Below are 17,825 nucleotides of genomic sequence, written 5' to 3'. Positions count from 1 at the left end.
ACGGCACCCAGGGTGTTCACAAAGTGCCTGGCGACAGTGGTGGCGCACCTCAGGAGACGGAACATCCACGTCTACCCTTATTTGGACGACTGGCTCATCCAGGCAAAGTTAGCCCAACAGTGTGCCGCCCACATGTCCCACACCATTCACCTCCTGCACGATCTGGGATTCTCACTGAATTACCCAAAATCCCACCTCCAGCCCGCCCACATATGGCAGTATCTGGGTGCGACTATAAACACTCTGGCAGCCACAGCACAGCCGAATTCAGTGAGTCAGCAGCATTCAATCGCTGATACAAAAATTCAGACCTCAACACTCGCTTCCAGCAAGAGTGTTCATGCAGTTGATAGGCATGATGGCCTCCTGCATCTCCATAGTCCCGCACACGAGACTACATATGCGCCCGCTTCAGGATTGCTTAGCACGTCAGTGGACTCAGGCTCACGGGCAGTTGAAAGACCTAGTGTTGGTGAGCGGTCGGGCATACAACTCTCTGCATTGGTGGAATCCATGAAACCTTTGCAAGGGCCGACCGTTCCAAGAGCCTGTGCCACAGATCATCCTGACAACGGACGCCTCTTTCCAGGGATGGGGAGCTCATGTGCTCCATTACACAGTGCAGGGACTATGGACTCAACAGCAACGGAAGATGCACATCAATGTTCTCGAACTGATGGCGATCTTCATGGCACTCAAAGCCTTCAAAGTACATCTGTGCAACAAGGTCGTGTTGATCCGGACGGACAACATGACAGCCATGTACTACATTCAAAAGCAGGGAGGAACACACTCTCCGCAGCTGTCTCATCTGGCTCAGAGCATGTGGAAGTGGGCCATTCAAAGGAACATCTTCCTCATGGCAGAACATCTCCCAGGCAAAGACAATCAGATGGCGGACCTGCTCAGCAGGCACAGCCACCAAATGCACGAGTGGAAGATACATCCATCAGTCCTCCACCCGTACTTCCAAAGGTGGGGTCATCCAGAGATAGACCTGTTCGCCACAAGGGAGAACGCAAAATGCCACAGCTTCGCCGCCAGGTTCCCACACCCACAGTCGCAGGGCAATGCGATATGGATGTACTGGTCAGGCAAATTTGCGTACGCTTTTCCCCCAGCACCTCTGATACCGCTGGTGGCACGCAAGCTCAGGCAGCACTCGACTCTCATCCTGGTTGCTCCAACGTGGGCTCACCAACCATGGTACATCACGTTTCTAGAACTGTCCGTGGTACCGCATCAGAGGCTGCGCCTCATACCCAGGCTTTTGACGCAGAGCCATGGCGACATTCAGCACCCAGATCTGCAACAGCTCAACCTGGCGATCTGGCTCCTGAAGTCTTAGAGTTTGGCTACCTGCACTTGCCTTCTGACTGTATGGACATCATTCAGGGGGCAAGGAAGCCCACCACCAGAGCATGCTATGCTGCAAAATGGAAGCGGTTTGTCATTTATTGTGCAGACCACAACATTAACCCGCTAGATGCATCTATTCAAAATATCATTTGCTACCTTTTCCATCTGTACAAATGTAATCTGGCCTATGCTTTCATTCGCATACATCTATCTGCAATGGCCGCTTATCTCCAGACCAGGCAGCACCTCTCACTTTTCAGGGTGCCTGCCATTAAGGCCTTTCTAGAAGGACTCAAACAAGTCATTCCTCCGCGGATTCCACCAGCTCTGGAGTGGAACCTCAATGTGGTCCTCACCCGGCTGATGGGTCCTCCCTTTGAATCACTGCATTCCTGCAAGATTCAATTCTTGACGTGGAAAGTGACTTTCCTCATAGCGATTACATCGCTGCGGCGAGTTAGTGAACTACAAGCACTAACTATCCAAGAGCCATTTATTCAAATTCATCCCAACAGGGTAGTGCTTCGCACTAACGCTAAATTCCTTCCTAAATTTGTCTCAATTCCATATTAACCAAACTATTGAATTGCCTGTTTTCTTCCAAAATCCTGAGTCATTGGCGGAGAGAAGCTCCACACCCTTGACGTCAAGAGGGCCCTGATGTATTACATCGATAGGACCAAGGATTTTAGGAAAACTAAACAACTCTTTGTTGCCTTTGCACCACACCACAAAGGTAACCCCATTTCCAAGGCTGGTATAGCTAGGTGGATCGTTAAATGTATCCAGATCTGCTATCTGAAAGCCAAGCGTACTCTCACCATTCCACCAAGGGGCCACTCCACCAGAAAGTTGGGGGCCTCCATGGCATTCCTTGGAAATATTCCTTTGGAAGACATATGTAGAGCAGCCACATGGTCTAAACACACACATTTACAAAGCATTATTGTGTTGATGTGCACTCCAAACAGCAGGCAGCTGTAGGGCAGGCTGTTCTAAAAACACTTTTCTAAACTGCTGCAGCTGGCACGTGCGGCCGCCGTTAATGGAGGGACTGCTATGTATTCTATGCACAGATATGAATTCAGCAGCCCACATGCCTCGAACCGAATATGCTACTTACCAGTATGCATCTGTTCTTGGCATGTAGGGCTGCTGACATTCATATCGCCCGCCCTCCTCCCCGGCGCCTGTAGCAGCTGCAGAATTCACACATACTTCTAGCATGGTCATCATTCACTTAGTTTCACTCCATCTTGGCCACAATGGCTAAAAACAATCTGAGGATGGAGTCGATGCCCATGCGCACTGTAGTCCAGGGGAGGCGCCACCTATCTCGTGATACTTCGAAGACTCTTCCAGGACAAATATGTGCAATCATCCGGACCCAACACTAGGCGGCGATCTATGCACAGATATGAATTCAGCAGCACACATGCCAAGAACAGATGCATACTGGTAAGTAGCATATTCGTTACGTAAAGTTTTGTGAAGGAACATTGTCATACCAACCTCAACTAACCTGCTGGGAAGGCACGCTGAACGAGAACCAACATTTGTTACCTTGAGACGGTCCGTCACTTGCATATGTGTGGATAGAAAAGGGCCAGCCAGATTACTCCAATTGTCTAATCCTAGTGAGCACTGATCTGTGCTTTGCAGCAAAAAGGGGGGGGGGGGACAAGGGGTACCACAAAAGGTTAGACTTACCAGGATTATAGTTAGTGTTTTGGTCTTGCCTGATCTCAGCGTGGCTTCCTTGATTTAGGCCTGCAGTAACAGGCGAGGGTCTCTGACACTGAATGATCACTGGATATAAGGGGGAGGGGGGTTCACTGTCACATCTGTACTGTTTTAATGCTGGATTTTGTTTATAGAATGAACAGATTTAAAATCAATGAATTAACCCTTTAAACACGGGGCTAATTCCCACGGGGTGGGGGGGGGTGGTGGTGGGAGGGGGGGTGGCGCCTCTTAGACTAGTTCAGCTCGTCATGAGGCATAGTGGCGCTGTGCTCATGACGAACTGAGCTCGTCACCACTTCACCCACTCAATGAAACGCCCCGCACAGGAGGGGAATTATCCCCGTGTGGGCGTTCCGCGGCTGTTATCACGCCACTGTGCCTCATGACGTCCAACGGGAAAAATTACTTGTGGTATCTGAGAGGATCCACAGCTATGTGGGTTTGGAAAGTCATCTGGCGGGAGGGGGGGGGGGCTGCTGATTGCTGCATTATTCTCTTTAAAGCCCAAATCATTGGCGCTAAAAATACCTGCCTGATTCCTACTTTACAATTTGTGTAGCTTAGCCTTCGTTCCTACTTAACGTTATAGCACTATCTCCAAGACTGCTGTACTCAATCTTATGGCTAAAATATATTACGTACAAATAGCCTCTGGGGAGTGGTTTTTGACCTGAGTAGGTTTGGTCTTTTGTTCGTGTTCCAAGAGGATTTAGACAACATCATTATATGGTTACTGAGGCTTTCTGCATGCACTATGTACACAGCTTTAGCCTTTTAAAGGCCACTGCTGGTGGGAATTCGGAAGAAAATAGATGTATCTTAAAGGTAGAGTAGTTACCATTCCGTTTCCAGACAGACTGTGAGGTACACATCAGGTGTTTGGGAACCTCCTGGCTCCAATGAGGCTCACTTAAGGGAATCCCTCCCAACATGGGTACAAAAATGCCACATGTGGGCAAGACCAGTAGTGGCTGATGTGTGCGTTAGGAAGGAGTCCTTATAGACCACCTTGAAGAAAAATTCAATATCTTATCTGTGTAGATTTATTTGAAAATTAGGTGGCCTGTTATTGCGATCTGCTTTGAAGGAAGCCGGTCAAAGACCATTGTTTTGGATGCTGATGTGGTTGTGTAGTGAACTGGGGGTTTGTTGCAGTACTTGTGTAGGAAGCTGGCTTTGTATGTGATGTTGCCACTAGGTGGTTAAACCATGCACAGAGTCCAGAGATTTCCCAAAAGTGTACAGGGCTCAATGCAAAACCCGAAGTGCTCTATTGGTAGCGTGGTTGAGCAGCCTTAGGCCTAACAGAGAGGAGTGTGAGACATTTATTGCACAACCGTGATCAATAAGGAACACAGAACTCAAGAAGGAGATGCAGACCAAATTTAGAAAAATATACTTTACATTTTATTTACAGACCACTTTCAAAAACAGAGATTTAGAAACTTATCAGCGCAGTCCAGTGTTATCCTATGGGGAAAACAATATTGCGAATAAACATGTAAGTATTGCACTTACAATCCCAGTCGGAGCCAAAGGTCATGGCTAAGGTGAGTACCAAAACTGCACCACCAGCGGCCGGGTGCAGAGGTCAAAATTGGAGTTTGGTCCAATCTTTTCAATGAAGACGGGGGGTGCCTGGGACCACCCTGCTTGCTAGGTAGATCAGTTGCAGGGACCAGGCTTTGGGTATTAGCACCAGCACGGGGGCTCAAAGCCGCACTAAACATACACCACAGCGATACAGGGGCGGCTGGGCGCAGGGTGCAATTTCAACGTCGGGCGCCCAATGCTTTCCAATGGGGTTTCTTCTTACGGCAGAGAGGCTGCAAACGTGTCACCGGAGGTGGCAGGAGGAAAACCAAAGACAGCAGGGGTGAGTTGAGATGTAGGGCGTTGTCTGGGCATCGTTGCTTCAGCTCAACAAGGCCCAGGGGGTAGGAGTCTTTTTCGAATGCAGCAGTCCACCCAGGGTTTTTAGAGGTCGCTGGCTATAAAACAGGTCACAGGTTCGCAGAAGCTGGAGACAGGCCTATAGGGCTGGGGCCAAGGCAGTTGTCTACTTCAGTCTTCTCTGCAGGGTCATCTTCTTTCTTCTTAGGTCATGGCAGATATAATTTCCAGGTCGGGAGAAACGCCGGAATACTAGATTTATGGAGGTTTTATGGGGGTAGCGGGTAGGGCCAATAGGCACTTTTCCTTGGGTGACTACACCCTCTATTATGCCACCCTCCTGTGGGAGGGGGCATAGACTTGGCCCTGATTGGAGGGGTCTCCCCATCTTCAAGATGTTTCGGACTGAAAGATGTGCTACTCCTCGCCTCACACACCTTAGAAGAAAACGAGGTGTGCCCACCTCTGCAAACCCCATCCCTAAGTTTTACAGCAGGTTTTCCCACCCAAGTGGGGGTATAAACCAGGCGGTGCCATCTGCTGCTAGCAGAAGAGTCTGTTTGTCACATTACCAAGGCTGAAGGCCTTTCAAGCTTCCCTCTTCGAGCACTTGCCCATCCTGGGAGAAGAGGTCCAACACCTCTGCCCAGGATGTGCATTATTTCTGGTCCTAGAGAGCAGTCGTTCTCGACCCAAGAGTCCAGAAACATGTCTGGTGGTGGCTGGCTGCCCACAGCTGGTCAGAGAACACACCAGGTTGGTAGGTTTTCAGGGGGCACCTCTGCGGTCCCCTCCCGGTACATGGAACAATAAATCCCACACTGGCATCCGTGGGGATTTATTGAAAGTAGTTTGGTACCAAACACTTCTGGGTTAAAGTCATCATGGTGCTGTGTTACTAGAGTTGTCAAGTTCCCAGCCCATCTACTCTCCATGGCTTCACTGTCCCTTACAATATTAAGGAATGGACCTCCATATTGTAGAGGCATATTTGCTCCTGCAGATCTATATCCACACCTCTGGTATAGTGAACACTGCCTTAGGGCTGTGTTGCCTGCTAGAGGGGTGACTTACCTTTGCCTTCAGACAGTGCTGGTTGGCATGGCACCCAGGCACGGTGCCATGTTGCCTTGGTCCTTTTCTCGCTCACAGGTGCATGCAGGCTGCAAGGGCCGTGGAATGGTCCTAGTGAGTGGGGTCTCAGGGTATCCTCTTGGCCTCCCAGGTACTCGGAGCACCCACCATTTACTAGGGACTTGCAGAGGGCAGAAGCAATTGTGCCACCTTTAGACACCCCTCAACAAACACACACACACACACACTGCCATTGTAGACTGTGTGTTTTGGTGCAGACAAAAACCTAAGAGTCCTCATGCCCACATCCCTGTGTGCAACCACTGCCTGTGGCATAGGTAAGTCACCCCTCTAGTAGGCCTGAAAGCCCTAAGGCAGTGTGCACTATACCACAGGTGAGGGCATAGCTGAATGAGCAATATGCCCTTACAGTGTCTATTCTCAGACATTGTAAGTGCAGTGAAGCTATATTGAGGACATGGGCTGGGAGTTGTCCTTACGAACTCCACGGCACTATGATGACTATACTGAATGCGTAGGAGTCTGTTATCAAACTTCTCAGTACAATAAACCCACACTGATGCCAGTGCTGGATCTATTGTAAAACGAACTGGGGACATCTTTAAGAACGTGCCCTCTTTCTGCATGATTGCTCCCACATTTTGCTGAACCGCTGATGTGCTTTGACTGAGTGTGCCCCAGGTTCCTGCCAATCTGGTACCCAGGGCCTATATCCTTTCCCTAAAACTGCATTGAAAACAAAACCCAATTAGCACTCTTTGGACACAGGAACCAAGGGCACTGTGGCAAGGGAAGGCCTCTAAGGGCTGCAGCACTTATTGTGCCACCCTTAGAGACCCTGTACCTTTACACACACACACATTGCCATTGCAGGCTGCTTGTTTTGGTGCAGAACAAAGTGAAGAGTCGACATGGCACACATCCCTGTGTGCCATACATACAACCCACTGCCCTGGTGTAGGTCAGCCACCCCTCTAGTTGGGTGCAGTATACCAATGGTGAGGGATGAAACAATGCACATACTGGGACAAGGTGCCAAGCCTCATCCCCCGGGATGGGCAGGGTCCACGAAGGGGAAGCTTCAAAGGTTTGCCGCCTTTGTGAGCTTCCCCAGGCCCTTTGCTGCTTCCGGCAACTGGCCCCCACTGGTTCGGACCCCCACTTTGGGCTGCAGAATCGGCGATTAAAACCAAGTGAGGAAGGGAGGTGTGCCCACTTTGCCAACCCCATCCCTCAGGTGGCGTGGGCGAGGTGCAGCACAACTCAGTTCCCACCATCTTGCAGATGGGGGGCGGGCCTAGCCAACCAGAGAGGCATATGCCCCCCTCCACTGGAGGGTGTCATAATAGGGGGTGTACTCACCCCAAGGAAGAGAACCATTGGTCCCAACCTTTACTTACCTGTATTGCCCCTAAATCTAGTATATAGGGGCCACCCCGAACCTTTCATCTTCAGACAAGAAACGACTAAGAAGGGCCGAACAGCCGTGCTGAAGCTAAGAGGATGCCCACTGACTTGGCCCCAGCCCTACCAACCTGTCCCCACCTCAAACCTGCAGAAGTGAAACTCCGGTGTGTCCTGCAGCCAGCAACCCCTCAACATTCCCATGGATCTGCCCTTCCTTCCACAGAAAAGACTTTGTCTCTCGTCGGCGCAAGATTTGTTCACCCACAGACTCTGGCTCTGGCCAAATCTGCGAGTCTGCACCACTCTCCACCTGTCGCCATGGCCCGAGTTAGTGTGGCCCAACACCACGCGGAGGTCTCCCCGGAGATCCTGACCTGAGATCTGGTGATCTCTGACCTGCCTCGAATCTCCAAGCGAAGCCTGCAGCCTCTTTCTGAAGTATCCCCCTTACAGTGGCCGGAGCTGGTATGAAAACACTACACCTAAAGACACCCCTGCGCCGAAGCCCCACGGCCGTGGGTGGCCCAACTGACGGTGTCCCAGCATCCCCATGCATTCCAACTTACCTCTGCAACTGGTGGTCGCCTCCAGAAGATCTTCGTCCCCAAGCCTGCAGTCTTTGTTGAAACCAGAGAATCCCCATTGAAATCAACAGGGCACCTGACTCCAAAACAGCACCCTGCACCCACCCGCCCTGTGCCGCTGCGGGTGTACTGTGGGAGCTGACACGATCCCCCTTTACCCTGAGCTAAACCCCAGGAGCTTTGCTCTCACAACCCAGTGGCCTGCTCGTCTGCAGCCACCAACCGGAGGCCCCATCCCCGTTTGGATAACATTTGGCATCAGCACTCGGCCGCTCTGGTGCCGCTGAGGGTGCTTTGAGAATGCATCCTTGTCCCTGGGGGCACCCTTGTCCTAACCCCAGAATACCAACTCTCACTAAAACTTACTTACCTGTTAACCAATAACTTAATTTCTCTCCATAGGAATACATTGACTGTTATTCCTTGAAAGTGTGTAGTTGGTTTTGTATTGAATTTTGAATAACTGCAAAGAACTAAAAAATGCTTACTTATCTTTTTCTATTATATGTCCCAGTGTGAAATCTAGGTGTATCACAACGATGACACCAACTCCACCATCCTGATCGACAACCTCAACAACCTCTGACTCTGACAACTCGTCACAACACCCACCCACTCCGCCGGCCAAACGCTTGACCCCATCTTCTCCGCAAGCTCCCATGTCTCCTTCAACCACACCACCGAACTCCACTTGACTGACCACGCTGCATCCACTTCACCTTTCGGAAACCCACTACGCACCACCGCACCCAACAGATCCCCCGCCGCTGCTGGAGCAAAGTCACCGAAGACCTGCTAACCACCCCCCTCTCCCAGAGCCCACCCGCGGACCCAGACACCGCCGCCCGCAACCTCAGACAGTGGATCGACGACTGTGCCAAAACCGTCGCCCCGATCAAAAAAACCTCCAACAGTCACACCAGCAAGAAAGCCAGCTGGTTCACTGAAGTCCTCCAGGCCTCCAAGGAAACCTGCCAAAAGCTAGACCAGTAATGGCACCGTGAACAAACACCGGACAGCCACGCAGCCCACAAGAATGCCACCAGCAGACACCATCACCTCATCAGAGCCTCAAAAAGGGCCTCCTTCAAGGACCGCCTAGACAACAACGCACACAGCAGCAAAGAGCTCTTCAACAATGTGAAGGAACTCTCCAACCTCAGCTCCAACACCAACATCCCACCCATGCAAGACCTGTGCGACTTCCTAGCTACCTTCTTCCATCGCAAGATCGCAGACATCCACGACCACTTCAACGTCACGATCACCCCGACAACAACTGAGACCTCCGCCCCCATGACCACCATCTGCACCGACCCCCCCCCGCTCTCCTGGACCAACATAAACGACGACGGCACCATCAAAATCATGAACACCATCCACTCTGGATCTCCTTCTGACCCGTGCCCACACCACATCTTCAACAAAGCCAGCACCACCATCGGACCCCATCTCCGGAAAGCCATTACATCTCATTTGAGACTGCGACCTTCCCAGAGAGCTGGAAGCACACAGATCAACGCCTTACTCAAAAAACCCAAGGCGGACCTCAAGAACTTCCGGCCCATCGCCCATCTCCCTGCTCCCGGCGAAGGTAATCAAAAAGACCGTCAACAAACAACTGACCCGCTACCTCGAACGGCATACTGGACCTGTCCCAGTCCGGGTTCCGCAGCAACCACAGCACCGAGACTGCCCTCCTCGCTGCCACCAATGACATCAGGGCCCTACTAGACAACAGAGAAACTGAAACACTCATTCTCCTGGACCTGTCAGCCGCATTCGCCATGGTCTGCCACCGCACCATACGCACATGCCTCCACGACGTGTGATCCAAGAGAAGGCCCTGGACTGGACCAAATCCTTCATCTCCTGCAGAACCCAGAGCGCCCGACTCCCCACTTTCCGCTCCGAAGCCACCGAGATCTGCGTCATACCCCAAGGCTCATCCCAACACTGTTTAACATCTACATGGCACCGCTCGCCCACGTTGCTCGACTGCATGACCTCAACATAATCTCCTACGCAGACGACACCCGCTGATCCTCTCCCTCACCAATGACCCCCACACCGCCAAAGCCAACCTCCACAAAGGAATAAAAGCAGTCGCCGAGTGGATGAAGAACAGCCGACTGAAGCTAAACTCGGACAAGATCGAAGTCCTCATCCTCGGATCCACCCCCTAGGCCTGGGATGACTTATGGTGGCCAACCGCACTGGTAACAGCTCCAACACCCACCGACCACGCACGCAACCTAGGGTTCATCCTCCACTCCACTCACTCCATGACAAAGCAGGTCAATGCTGTCTCTTCCTCCTGCTTCAACACCCTCTGCATGCCCGCAAGATCTACAGGTGGATCCCCACTGAAACGAGAAGATCAGTCACCCATGCCCTCTTCATCAGCAGGTTGGACTACGGAAACGCCCTCTATGCAGGAGCCTCGGCCAAACTCTTGAAATGAGTCCAACATATTCAAGAAAGCCTCTGCACGCCTGATCCTCGACATCCCTCGCCGCAGCCACATCACACCCCACCTGAGAGACCTGCATTGGCTCCCCGTCAACAAGAGTATCGCCTTCAAGCTCCTCACCCACGCACACAAGGCACTCCACAACACCAAACCAGCATACCTCAACAGACGACTCAGCTTCTACACCCCCAACCGCCAGCTTAGCTCCCCTCGCTACAGTCCCTCGCATCCAAAGAGCGACCTCCGGCGGCAGATCGTTCTCCCACCTCGCTGCTAAGACCTGGAACACCCTCCCCATCCCCCTTCGGCAGACCCAAGACCTACTGACCTTCAGAAGACTCCTCAAGACCTGTTTTTTTGAGCAGTAGCAGCCCCCCCCCCCCCCCCCACCCCCCAGCTCATTGAGACCCTTACGGGTAAGTAGTGCGCTTTACAAATGCTTTGATTACTTTTTCTAATCAATCAGGGAAATTAATCTGCAAAGTAATTCAAAGTAATCTAACAGTAATTTTCACTGTATCGAAAGCATTTACAAACCTGTAACAGTCATTTTTATTCAGCTTGCTTGTATTGTTCAACCTACCTAGAAAATTATCAAATACACTTACCTGTGCCAGACTTGCTTGGTTCTAGGAAATGAATACAACTAAATAATAATTTTATACAAACAATTGGCCCAGAGTTCAGTTCTTGAGTGTGTGAATCCATTTGCTGATTGAGTGAGTACAACAAATACTTAACACTGTCCTGTGATACTGCCTTACTGCTCGACCACTCTACCACGAATGAGAGTAAGGTGCGATCTAACGTTTACCTCTGCCCACCTTTGGGGTTCCACTGGACTCTGTGCACACTATACCTCACTTTGTTATAGTATATACAGAGCCAGCTTCCTACAGGTTGGCCCTGCACATGGCTTCTATGCTCACCTGTTCATCCAGGCGCTTTCATCCATGTTTTTGGTCAGATCTCTGTGCTGCCTGCACTATTGTCATTTTTGTGTTTTGCTTTTATCTTTTTAGGAGTGAAGAATGGCCAGACCCATGGACTGGTCCCACCTGCAGTAAAAAAGCCTCCATCCCCAGAGGAATGGGCGTCACCAGTGTTTGTGAATGATAGTTCGGACGACAGTTCCATTGTGGTGAAAAGCACTTTGCGGGATCGGAGAAATGCCAAAGCAAGAAATGCTAAAACGAAAAGTCCAAAGGACGATCGGCCAACCCGTTTTGACTTCCCTGCATGCGCCATTCCTGCCAGGCTGCTTCCAAACAAAGTTCTGGACCCAAAGGACAGGTTGACTGCAACAAAGCCTGCCATGCACAGAGCAGCGAGTTGGGAGCCACGGTCTCTCACTGTTCATGAGCTAGACAGCTCCGAGGATGAGTTTGAGTCTTTAATGGTACGAATAAAGAACCGAACTCGGCCACAGACACCAACTTCTACAGCCAGCAAGAATGTGGATCTGAAAACAGTTGGTGGGGGTAAGTTTAACGTTTGCAGATAGAAAGAATTGTGGGATGGTCTTCTGGAAATATGCCTGCTTTCCTCGTCCTGTTGTTCATACGTTGTTGGAGGTGCCACAGATGTTATGCAGAATCAACTTGATGTAAAACACTCCATTGATGGATCAGACACTCTTTGAGCAGCATGTAGCTTAAGGTGTGGATGCCAGTGTTGTGGTAGAGGAATGTGTTTGAGACCATCCCTTTACTGTGACTCTTTGCTGGCTGTCACCATTGGGCACGGTTGCTTTTTAAAGACCATAGTTTAACCTTGAACAAAGATTAATTGAAGTGGTGTAGGGTTTGTTCTTGGTTGTAATCTCTGGCTTTAGAATCTGTTGTTTAATAATCTCGTATGGTTTGGTTTATTGATAAGGATTGCAACTCTTTAGTCTTTTTGTCCTCCGGTGTAGGGTTGAGTATTGCTTACTTTCCCCAAACAGGGTCCCCTCTTGTCTGTGAGTTGGACTAAAGTTGAGCTGCAGGTTTTCAGTTTGTAAGTTTTCTTCTCCATATAAGTGCTGAAGAGCCTGCTATGAAGTCAAGCAGACACTGCATGCGGTGTAAAAATGATTTTTGTTCTCTTTGGCCGAATGGCTGTTACCTCATATGCTGAAGTCTTATTTTGCTGCTTAAATGAATCAAGAATGTGCTGTCCTTAATTAGTTGAAAATATACATTAGCCCCCACCCTGATCTTCTTCTAATTTGAAAGAAACCTAGTCTACATCCCGTTGTTCAGCCAATTATTGGCCTGTCACCCTGTTACCTACTATGGGAAAGATCCTGGAAAAGCTAATGTCAAAGCTGTCTTTGAAGTCTGGCAGACTGTTTTTTTTTCTGCTGGGCAGGTTACTGATACCACTCTGGTAGTCTCTTCAGACAATGTCAGCTAAGTTATGGACTAGGATGATGCCGCAGTACTGACTGCTTTGAATTGTTTCTCTGTTAGAAGCAATAGATCATGGCACCTTCCTCCAGTGGCTCGATGACATCTGCATAGCCGGTAACATGCCTTCATGGTTTAAATATATTTTAACCCACCTCTACTAGCCTCGTTCACTGACCCATCCTCCCGTACAAATGCAGAAACCTGGAAACCAAACTCTATGTAGTTGAACATAAGAGGCGAGGTCAGACCCATTCCAGTTCACCAACCCTCAGATTTGCCTGGTCACGACCTACAGTTCATGACCACTCCTGCCCACGGTTCTCCAGTTTTTGGCCAAACGTTACGGAGTCATTCTCTTTTTCTCTACTGAGAAGTTTGCATGTATGTATTGTAATTTATATAGCGCACTACTTACCCTTAGGGTCCCAAGGCGCTTCGACCGCTGCGAAACCCTTCCTGGCTTCCCTGAGAGATGGTCCCTTAATGGGTATCTCCAGGGTGAGACCAGGCATCCCCGGCGGTCTGGTGGGGCCGTTAGTGAAGATGAGGCAAGCTAATGCCCAGAGTTGCCGAGTGTGATCGCTGATCAGAGTGGGCACCGAGGCGAGAGAATTATCGAGTCCGCTGACCCTGGTCCAGAAACCTGCCGCGCCGGGAATCGAACCCTGGTCCCGGGCTGTCCTCTGCTCTCGGGTCTGCCGCCTCTAACCAGTGAGCCACACTACTTCACCAGCCTAAAGTGCCAATGTGGGTGCCCGAGGTGGACCCATTTTTGACTTAAGTGGCTAAATGCCTTCCTACAGAAGGAGATAGTCAAAGTGATGATGCTCTCCCAAGTCCTGTTCGCATTGGACCCTGAGGACTAGATGGAGTCTTTGAAGTTGTATGTAAATGTGTAAATGTATTGGCATTTATATAGCGCACTACTTACCCGTAGGGTCCCTAGGCGCTTCGACCGCTGCGAAACCCTTCCTGGCTTCCCTGAGAGATGGTCCCTTAATGGGTATCTCCAGGGTGAGACCAGGCATCCCCGGCGGTCTGGTGGGGCTGTTAGTGAAGATGAGGCAAGCTAATGCCCAGAGTTGCCGAGTGTGATCGCTGATCAGAGTGGGCACCGAGGCGAGAGAATTATCGAGTCCGCTGACCCTGGTCCAGAAACCTGCCGCGCTGGGAATCGAACCCTGGTCCCGGGCCGTCCTCTGCTCTTGGGTCTGCTGCCTCTAACCAGTGAGCCACACTACTTCACTTGTGTACCTTCATGTACCCATCCTGTAATCCCACACGAGTTCTCTTTTTGTGGTGGAGTCAGAAACGTTCAAATTACTGCTCTACCCTTGGCCTTACATCAACCAATTGGGTTCAGAAAGGTCATTTTTGTGCTAACAGACCAAACTCACAGTTTGGAGATACACGTATTCCTGAAACCGCGACTGACTCTTAGTTAGGACCCCCTGTAGCGCCAATATCAAAACAGGCAAAAGCTTCTTTACTTCTATAATTGTAAAAAGATTCTTGGCAGGTGCAAAAAGGATCGCACCACCTAAAAGGTTACCACCACCGACATGGAACCTCAATATAGTGCTGACAGAACTCATGAAAGCACCCTTTGAACCGATGCATAAAGCCTCTCTACAGATGCTAACGTTAAAAACAGCATTCCTAGTGGCAATCACCTCGCTACGCAGAGTAAGCGAGCTGCAGGCGTTAACACTACAGGAACCCTATATACAAATTCACGACGACAGGGTGGTGATGAGAACGGACCCACACTTTATGCCAAAAGTGGTGTCCAAGTTCCACATCAACCAGACGATTCAAATACCAAGTTTCTTTCAGAAACCAACAACAAAAGCAGAAAAGGCACTGCACACTCTGGATGCGAGACGTGCGGTCATGCATTACATAGAGAGAACTAAAGATCACAGAAAAACAAAACAGTTTTTTGTCTCCTTTGCTGACAGTTTCATGGGGAAAGCTGTTACTAAAGGAACAATTGCAAGATGGATCGCGCAAACTATACAATTCTGCTACAAACAAGTTGGACAAGAACTAGTAGAGGGGCCAAGGGCATCATGGGCTTCTGTGCACACGTTCACAAAACACTACTGTGTGGACATACAAATGAACAACGAAGCACAAGTGGGACAGAAGGTGCTTCAGCACATATTCAAGAACACAAGCTCATCTTCCACCCAGCCGCCACAATAACAACAAACCGCTACGAAGTCTATGCACAGCATAGTGAATCCAGAAAGATTCACGCTGCAAAACGAATAGTTTCTTACCTGTCGGTGTAGTTTTGCAGCTTGAAGATCTTTCTGGATTCACTAGCGAACCCACCCACCTCCGCCAGAAAGATGAGGCTGGAGAAAAGAGGTGGTAAACAAAAAAATGAATGAATAAATAAAAATTTATAATTAAGACTTCATGGAACTTCAAGGAAAATAGCGCTAAAAGAGAAGATTAAAACATTGCCAAACAATTCGGAAAAAAAAAACACAAACTGAAATGAAAAAAAGAATCCGAAGATGAAGCCCAAGGGTGGGAGCTTCCGCAGGAAGCATGCCGACGTCATAGGACGGACACCAAAAGGTGGGACGTTGACGCCCACCTGGGCTACAAAAAAAACAAAAAACAAAGAAAAGACTATGATTCCGGACCCAACCACTAGACCGTGGAATAATGCACAGCACAGTGAATCCAGAAAGATCTTCAAGCTGCAAAACTACACCGACAGGTAAGAAACTATTTGTTTCAAATACTTCTCCACTTGACACTATTCTTCAACGTCGAATACTTCGATTCCGGTTGACGGTCTTCGGGCCTAACTAGGCCTCCACTCCAGCTCATGGAAAGGATGCCCTTCAAAAAGTGTCCTCCATGTGGGTCGAAGTTTCCCCACACATACCTTTGAGGTGTGTAACCTCTGCCTTTCTCCGGAGCACTAGGCAAAGGACTGCTCAGCTTGTGCCTCTTTCCGCTCCAAAAAGACTATCCGGGACCGAAGAGCGAGAAGAACAATTGCTCCATCTTCAACCTCCATTCCGGACGACATCTTTGAGGAAGGAGTCCACGTCCCAGAACAAGACGTCAACAGCGGTTCCGAACATGAAGAAGATTCGGATGTCGAGGACATCACTCCATCGCAATGGGTCGTAAGTAAGACCCCTGACCCTTCCTCGACACTCCAAATGAAGGCCCAGGTTACACCCTCGCCCTCGAGCTCTGGTGCACACCGACACTCTGCTTCTACTGCCCCACCTTCGGGCCCTGCAAAAAAGCCAATTAAGCCTTCAGGCAACTCGGGCTCGAGTCAGCCTTCGCATGGTGCCGGCGCCAACTTACCGGCACCGAAAAAGACAATGACACCGGCTATGCTGATGTCCAAACCATCGGCGCAGAAACCCGCAACTCCTTCGGCACTGAAACCCAGGTCTGAACCAAGCAAAGCTTCGGATTACAAAAAACCGCCAGAACCAAAAAAAGCATCGGATCCAAAGAAACAACCGGATCCGAAAACACCTGACCCCAAAAAACCTTCGGAGCCCAAAAAACATTTGGACCTGAGAGAATCCTGCTTTCCCGACAAAGGACATTGTCAAAAAACCAAAGCAAGCTGCTTCGGTGCCCAAACCTTCCACAGCACCAAAGGATCGGCCTCTGGCAGAAGACTTATCTTCTCCAGACCCTACCCAAAAGACTCTAGCTAGGGGCCCAATAACTGGACAGTTGATTTTGGCCTCAAAGAAGCGACCACTGGACAAACCAGCTCCTCATGCAAAGGAGGAGGACATGGCTACCTCGCCTTTAAGACCACCTTCCCCTTCTCCATCTAGGCCATCACCACACCCTCCCATACCACAGCATTCCCCAGCATACTCTCATAGGGATGATAGTTCTGATGATATGGGGGGGTAACAGGCCTGATCCAGACACAACTACAGGATCACCTGACCCATGGGATGATTACACCACTCCAGATGTCCCAAATGTCCCTCAGGATGACTTATACCCCTCACGGCCTTCCCCCACCAGAAGACACTATAGGGTTTAACTAATTGATACACTGGGCTGCACAATATCACGGTGTAGACATACATACAGACCCTGTAGACGAAGACTTCCTGATGGATACCTTTGATAACACACACAGGTCTGCATCCATCTTACCAATGCTCAAAGGAGCAATTAAACACGCTGCTGAAGTCTTTAAAGATCCAGTTAGAACTTGAATCATTAATCCTCATATAGAGAGGAAATATAAAGCCGCCCCTTCAGACCCAGCATACATTAAGGGGCCAATACCACTAGACTCACTTGTAGTTTCCAACGCACGCAAGAGAGCAAACTCGCAAACAGGTGATGCTGCCCCACCAGATAAAGAATCTAAGTTACTGGACGCATCAGGGAAGAGAACTGCGTCTCAAGCAGAAAACATCTGGCGTATCGCCAACACACAGGCATTGCTAGCCAGATAATATAGAGCACATTATGACGAAATAGAGTCAATAATGAGACACCTCCCTGATAAGTACAAGGATAGGGCACATGAACTCATCCAAGAGAGTAAAAACATTACAAATACCTCCATCAGATGTGCCCCTGGCGCAGCGGATACTGTGTCTAGAGCAGCTAACACCAGCGTCTTACTACGCAGACACGCTTGGCTACGTATATCAGGATTCAAACCAGAGGTACAAAGTGCCATTCTTCATCAACCTTTCGATGAGCAACACCCCCAAGCAGGGTCCAATGTCACAGGAACATTTAACATTGCACAGACAAGAGGTAATATCCCTCTTGCAGAAAAATGCAATAGAATAAGTTCCAGAGCACCAGAAAAACAAAGGAGTATACTCACTGTTTTTCCTAATA

At 49.7% G+C, this 17,825-nt stretch overlaps 1 protein-coding gene across 1 annotated transcript in view; it reads left to right on the top strand.

Annotated features, from left to right (window-relative positions):
• GCNA (germ cell nuclear acidic peptidase) overlaps positions 1-17,825 on the top strand; it is a 122,788-nt gene that overhangs the window by 78,024 nt on the left and 26,939 nt on the right. Inside the window, exon 7 of the mRNA XM_086918262.1 lies at positions 11,580-12,038. Within this exon, the coding sequence (XP_086774388.1) occupies positions 11,580-12,038 (459 nt within the window). The remainder of the gene's footprint in view (positions 1-11,579; positions 12,039-17,825) is intronic.

The sequence above is a fragment of the Lissotriton vulgaris genome, chromosome 4_1, assembly GCF_964263255.1.
Source record: "Lissotriton vulgaris chromosome 4_1, aLisVul1.2, whole genome shotgun sequence".
Lineage (NCBI taxonomy): Eukaryota > Metazoa > Chordata > Amphibia > Caudata > Salamandridae > Lissotriton > Lissotriton vulgaris.
This window is presented reverse-complemented; position numbering and strand designations above follow the sequence as displayed.